The 7649-nt window shown below is 34.1% G+C and overlaps 1 protein-coding gene across 1 annotated transcript; it reads right to left on the reverse strand.

Moving 5' to 3' along the window:
* Window positions 1–4427: 4427 nt before the first annotated feature.
* On the reverse strand, window positions 4428–6143 carry LOC127796345 (uncharacterized). The gene is made up of 3 exons (XM_052328435.1): window positions 5246–6143; window positions 4930–5102; window positions 4428–4828 (listed from the first exon to the last, which is right to left on the reverse strand). Exons 1-3 carry the CDS (start codon window positions 6101–6103, stop codon window positions 4765–4767), a joined length of 1095 nt encoding a protein of 364 aa, XP_052184395.1. The 5' UTR covers window positions 6104–6143; the 3' UTR covers window positions 4428–4764.
* Between the last annotated feature and the right edge of the window lie 1506 nt (window positions 6144–7649).

The following is a 7649-nucleotide window of genomic DNA, read 5'->3' on the forward strand; positions in this document are numbered from 1 at the left end:
AGCCACGCATCAAGCGAGTGAGCAAGAGGGGCAGAGGCGAGAAAAAGGAGAAGGGTTTTCACTTCAGTTTTCAGTTTGCAAAGGAGGCAGGGGCAAGAAGAGAGAGAAAGAGGGGTGGGTCTATGGGCTCCAATTCGGGGTTGGGGTATTTGGTAAAAAATAATTTTTTTATTTTATAAATTCAAATTTAATTGTAAATCCTAAATATTTAATTTAAAAATTAAAAATTGAATATGAGATTCAATAATTCCAACCGACAGTCCACTAAATATTTAATTTAACACTATTTCTCTTTTTCATAGAGTATCAATGTAATATTTTTATTTTTTAAAATTCTAACTTAATTAAATATAAGTCAATAAATAATATTTGTTAATAACAAAATAAAATAAAATAAATAATATTTTTAAACAACACAAATAACAATGCAACTTAGAAAGTTGTTATAGATTTATAAATTTATATTAATGGCAAAATAAATATTTATAAATTTATACATAATATTTTTAAAATTTATTCGAATTCGTTCATTCGTTCATCCTAAATTTGAAATTCGATTTGTTAACGAGATGAGTTTGAGCTAAGTAAAATTTAACTCAATCTACTCGCAAACTGGCTCAATTAATAGAATTTATTAACTCTTTTTATTTTTTAATCAATTAATAGAATTTTAATTTTTGGATACAAACATTTTATAAGATCACAAGTTGATTGCTTTTCCTGAAAATTATTGAGACTTGGGATTAAGCTAGAAAAAGATGTATTAAATCGAGGCAATATCATTCATCCCCAGTGGCATCGGATTCTTTGACTGTTAAAAGTGGCATTTATGAAACGTGGGGCCTCTTGTTTGGGACCAAGAAAGAAAAAAAAAAAAAAAAAAAAAAGCGCTTGAAAGAAGCTTCTTCTTATCTTAGCAACACAGCCCCCAAAAAGATAAAAGCACTTAAAAGAAGCTTTTTCTTTTTATTTTTCATTAAAGCTTCAAGCACTTTTCATTTCAAAATATATATATATAAATGCGATATGGGTCTTTTATGTTTCAAATATGCTATAACTGTAGAGTAATGCTATATTCCCCCCTTTAGGCTACCTTCTGGGCTACTCATGTATTTTTTTAATATATTTTACTAACCACTTTTCCAGCCAACTTTTCCCTCCCCCCCTTCCCGCCCCAAACTCGTAGTTTAGTTTAGTTTAAATAATTAAATTTAATTTAAATATTTTTATAACTTAATAAAAAATTCTCATTATTGTAGCTTTAAAAAATTCTCATTATTTTATTTTTTATTTTTGTTTTTAGTTTTTTAATTTTTTTTATAATATATATATTATACATTAGCAATATCAATAAATCATATAACCACTAAAAAAACTATAAACACTAAAATGCAGAGACAAGGAATATCTAAAAATTGAGATTAGGCATACCTGGTGATCGAAATACATAAAATCATAATAATCAAATATCCCAAGTTACACAACATTGAAAAAAAAAAAGGGAATCATAAAATACACACAGAGAATTCACAACATAATAATCTAATTCTCCAAATGCTCATTGATGATTTCAACCGAACACAACAACTCCCAACTCATCAACGGCTTCAAGTTCTCCATATGGCTACTGGTTGCTACTAGCATCGATAGGATCTGGATCATCCACGAAGAATGATCCATTTGCAGCATATGGAAGATGTCCAAAATTGGTTTCTAGGAGATCCCAATTTGGAACACCTTGCAGGATTGAACACGAGGTAGAAAACAAAAATTCCTGCAATGACGCGAGCTGAACTTGCAGACAGATGATTTGCTATTTGAGGGTAAACATGTGCAAAACACAACCATATACAGGGTTGTGAAGCCTGGCTTTGGCTTCATACCAAAGTGTAAATGCAGCCCAATAACGGTCATTTTCTAGAAATTGGGCTAGGATCTTTGAAATGTTACTGGCACCAAACACTTTATGGATGGCTGCAAAATGATCATGTCCTTGATCATGGCAGAAGTAAGGGGCAAATATGCACCATTGGATACATTTTTTTCGCAAAAACTTGCAAGCACCACATGGTGAACCAGTTCCTATCATGGTTTTTCTAATTGCTTTGGAGTTTTGATTTATTTTTGTTTGCAGTTGGGGTTTGGGGTTTGGGGCTGGTGATGATGTTTTTGGTAAGACACATATATCAGAGACGTAGAAAAATAAAAATAAATAAATAAATAAAAGTAACAAAGCTAATGATTTGGGGCTCACTGTGAAATCGTTGAACTGAGGATGATATCAGAGACATAGATTGACAGAGAAGCGACGTCAAACAAAGGAGATACCGATATAGATCCGAGCGGTAGGACGACAATGAGATAAGACGATGGAGAGGCAGTAAGACGATCGAAGCATTAGGGCTTGGGAATTCAAGTTTAGGGTGATTCACATGTATGAATTAATAGTTAAATTTAGGCGGCGACAAAATCAATAATTAAATTTAGTAGGGGAATGAGCCCACAAAGGCTTATTCTTTTACATAGTTTAATTACACAAATAAAAATGCAATCAAACTTTAATATTTTAACATATTATGAGAATTTCGTAATATGTTAAACTTTAATAATTAAACTTTAATACTAATTTAAAATGCAATCAAACTTTAATACTGTTATCATTACCAATTAAAATGAGGATGGAGACAGAACGAAGTAATAAGTTATAGATATTATGGCACATGGGAATACTAAAAGGCTCAAGAGATATTCTCTTATATATGACCGAGTCCCAATAGAACTTAGCAAACCATTCACTGTGTTTCTCTCTGTCTTCAACTTTTGTCAATATGGTATTTGGCAAGAGAAAACGACATGAGCCTTTACCTGAAAACACATTTTCTGGTCTCCTTGTGTGGTCCATACCTTGAACTTGATTTTTAAAGATTTTGCTGAATGCTTTGATTGGTTGCAAAATACATATAAGAATGGGAAAGTCATTGTCAAATATATGAACAACCACACACAATCATTGGCAATGTTTAGAGCTAATTCAACACTTGAATTGTTAAATTTTGTCAAGACTAGATTTGCTTCACATTATGTGCTACTAAAGAGGCTACTTGATTGTAAAGATGCTTTAATCACCACGGTTGTTCGAGATGCATGGAAAGAATAGGTAAATGCTACTAAAGAGGCTACTTGATTGTAAAGATGCTTTAATCACCACGGTTGTTCGAGATGCATGAAAAGAATGGGTAAAACAAGGAGATGAATGCACAAGAACAATGGGATCTATGGTTGTTGAAATAATTAGAAGTGAAGAATTTTGGGAGGAGGTTAAAATTATAATTCAGATTACAAAACCAATTTACTTCTTGATCAAATTTTGTGATGGTAAAGGTGCAAAAATGGGGGAGTTCTATGAAAAAATGAATACAATGCTGGGAGAAATAAAAGACATAATGGGCATCGACAAATATGCAGATTGTTACCCCAAAATGGAAAGCATAATTATAGAAAGGTGGACCAAAATGAATTATTCTATTTATTGTCTTGGTTTTGTATTAACCCCTAGATTTTATAATCAACTTTACCTTGCAACACCAGCATCTGATGGGATTGCTAGAAAAGCCCCAAATTGTGATAAGGAAATTGTTAAAGGGGTTATGAATGCTTTTGAATGGATAGGTGAAGATGCAACAGAGCAAAGACTCTTACAATTTGCCACTTTTCACATGAAAAAAAACATTTATAATGCTATGCCACAAACTCAAATGGATGCTGTGACAATGGATGCTATTGATTGGTGGTTTACTTATGGGTCATAAACTCCACTCTTAGTAGAAGTGGCTAAAAAGGTATTATCTCAACCTGTTAGTAGTTCTACAGTTGAAAAAAATTGGAGTACTTATTCTTATATTCACAATGTGAAAAGGAATAAGTTGAATTGTTTAAGAGCTGATAAACTAATATTTATTCATTCAAACATTCGTCTTTGGTCACGATTTTCTGAGAGTTACAGAAATGGTCCTTACAAGAAATGAGATATGGAGTCTGATGACACCTGCTTGGAGGAATCCTCTATAAGGATAGCTGTGATGAGATGGAGTTCATTGGATACTGATATTCCAAATGCAAATGATGAACAACAGCAAATGAAATTTACAAAGAGAATAGCAAGAAAGGAAAATGAATTAAAATATGAGTTATGTTTTGTTTTATCTTTTTGTAATGATATATTTTGTTATGTAACAGGAAGACAGATTTAGTGAATCTTGTCTTGACATTTATCTTGTCTTCATAACATTTATTTCATGCAAAATTTTATTTTTTTACACAATGTGTATATATATAGTGTAGTTTTCTTTCTAATTAATATTTTTTAAACTTTATATAACTTAAAAAGATAAATTATGAAATTATATTAAATTTATTGAATATATGAATTTGATAATGTAAAGATAATTTATTGAATATAACGAACCGAACAAAATTTTCAAATGTACCACGTCCCAAAATAGTGTACCAACTAAGTCTACCCCCTACGTACCAAGTGCCCGATCCCGTACCACGAACCAGAGCGTTTAGCATTCCTGGTAACTTTGAGCTAAACCCCTTTCACATTTTCTCATCTTAATTGGAATAAGGAATTGAGTAAACACTTCAATCATGTTATGAACCAAAGATGCCAAGATGAAATGCATACTGATGAGCAGGGCCAATAATGAACATCAGACATGGAAGACATCTCCAAGTAACCTGCTACTGATCTTCATAGTTTCTTCATGGTGCTTCGTCGTCTTCCTCTGTTTCCCAGAGGAAACTGGCGTATGCTGCGCAAACATGGCTGAAAAAGGACAACTCATCACTTTGTGTTGATTGGATTCAAAAGGAATTAAGCTTGTAATATATATGAGTTGATTAGCTGCTAACGAATTGCAGACGAACCTGTCTTGAGGAGCAGCGTGGACTGCTCGCTCGAAGTAGCTTGAAGCTCTGTCTTGATCATGGTGGAGCTCCCACACGAGTCGGGCATATAGCGAGAGGACTTCGCCATCTCCGGGATCTGCTAGAACAGCCCTCGAGTAGTACTCTTCGGCTTTTGCCAGATCTTGCTTTGTCTGATAATTAAAAGAAATTAAGATGTCGTCAATGACTACCACAATTATAATAAGAGACAGCATCTCTCATGTATGAGACTCTTCATTTTTTTTTCCGAGGGTTTAGGGTCGGATCACAAGAGAACAACTGGAGAGTGGCTCACTTGATAGAGAAACTGAGCGTAATTCCTCAGAAACAAAGCGTTTCCCGGATTCTGCTCCATCAGCCTCTTGTAATGCTCCTCCACGCCGGGGACATTGTTATCGCCGGCGTCTCTCCCAAAGCTGCAGCCGCCGCCGCCGCCATCATGTCCGCCCCATCCACCGAAGCCGATGTTAACCCTATCAACTCCAGGTCCTCTTGCCAGATACATCTCTGGACTGTAATCTTGGTTCTGTTCAAGGCCCAAGCTTCTATATCTGTTCAGGAATTCGATTTCATCATTTAGATTCATGTTCTGCCTCTCCAAATTCCAATCGCTACTTTCCACAGCCATGGAAATGGAATTCTCTTCACCTTTACCTGAACTTTCAAACGACCCACCATTGTCCTCTACATTCTGTCTCTGCTCTACTTCTTCTTCTTCTTCTTCTTCTTCTTCCTCGTTAGTGTATTCATCTTCATGAAGCCCTCTTCTTGCGCCGTGAAGTGAGAAAGATGGGATTGTTTCCAACATGGAACTGTTTGGCCGGCGGGAAAACCTCTTCACCGGGTTCGAAAAACTGAACTCGTCATGGTTGCAGGCGACGCCATTCCCCATTAATCCTTGAAAGTTCCCTTCAGACTGAGCCCTTCTGAAGTGGGAAGTCCGGCCGGCATCGGAGAGCTCGGAAACGGAAGGAGAGGCGACGGGAGAGGCGTTGCTGAAAACCTGGGTGCAATTCAGAGACCCAGAATGGGGAAATGAGAACTGGGTGTGGTGAACGGCGGTGGACGGCGGGTGTTGGTGGTGGTTGGGGCTGTCGGAGACGGAAGAGAGAAGGGAGCTAAGCACGGGCGCCGACGAGCTCCTTAGCAACATATCTTCTCCTCTTCTCTTCTACTTCAATTCCTTGCTTGAATTATTGTCCGCTTTGTCTTTTATATATATATATATGTGTGTGTGTGTGTGTATGTATCTTCTGGATCAAATTTGTGTGGACACTAAATCAAACACGGTTGGAGGACCAAAATATCATATATATTGATTCCCCTCCAAGTAAATTAATTTTATATTATATTATATTTTATAATAAATTAATTATTATATTTTAATTTTTATCACTATATATAGTTATTAATTTTAATTTTCGTTACATTTTCATTTTTTTTTAATTTTTATCAAATTTCATTAACAAAAACTCACATTATATAACTTAACATTAGAATTAACAATAAAAAACACAATTGAGTGATTTTAAATTTTATATTAATGTATTTTAACACATTTTAATAATCATAATAATAATAATTAAAATATAATAACTAATTAATTTTTTTAAAAATATAAATGTAATTTACCTAAGCTTTGGATGGGTTGACCCCTACTGTACTTGTTTGCAGCATAATTGTCTGACAAAATCACACCATATTACAAAATATCTTCTAAATGTCCCATTCATTGTCTCATTGAGTAATTATTATGAATCAGATTTAAATTTATCTGTCTCTTAAAAAATTATGAGACAGAGCGACAAGACCCTACAAGAGAGGACATCCCAAGAATTAACTCGAACTAATTGATTTCATTTTAATTTTTAATTATTAAGTAATATCCGCCACTCTATGGATCCAAATTGATTTAATGCAGTAATATTTAAATTAAACATAAAATTTAAAAAGTGACCCAAGGTTTCGAGGCCCGTCACTATTCAATCCATATAATGACTCTCAATTGATTCTTCTTGATTCTAAGGTATTTTCAACGATTCTTGAGTTCAATCTTTTGATACTTAAGAAGGGTAGGGCTCAGTCCCCTAATAAATCTTTCGATACTTAAGAATGACTTACACAATAATGGTATAATTTACTAATGAAATAATTGGTTCTTAAAAAGTCGTGCATTTATATAGACTTATTTGTAGGACCAATAAAAGGCCAAGATTATGCCACATAGATATGGTCAGATTTGATCCCCCAAGATGAGCTTGGCAAGTTGGCAATATAATATGGGCTTGAGTTTGGACCTTAGCCCCTTTTATCTTCCCTTATAATCAAGCCTCCAAGCCTAAGCCCAACTTTTCAAGCCTAATCTTCTTGGGCCTCTATTTTAAATCTAGACGGCTACCTTAGATCTTATCCCATGAGGGATATTTTCATAGTTACCCCTGGAGCTAGGATGGATGTCTCACCATAAAAAATATTACATAGTTTTTCTATTAGCACATTATTTTGATACTCTTATACTCTTATATTAAGACAAATACAATTTTTTTTTTATAAAATTCAAAGAAATTAAAGCAAGAGAATGAAAGCAAAAAGAGAAATTCTTTGTGAATAGAATTATTAATCTCTTGAGTAATACAAAATGAGCAATAAGATGACTATATATTTATAATGGTCACATTTTCAATGGACGATCAAGATCA

The sequence above is a fragment of the Diospyros lotus genome, chromosome 3 (genome assembly GCF_014633365.1).
Source record: "Diospyros lotus cultivar Yz01 chromosome 3, ASM1463336v1, whole genome shotgun sequence".
NCBI classification, from domain to species: domain Eukaryota; kingdom Viridiplantae; phylum Streptophyta; class Magnoliopsida; order Ericales; family Ebenaceae; genus Diospyros; species Diospyros lotus.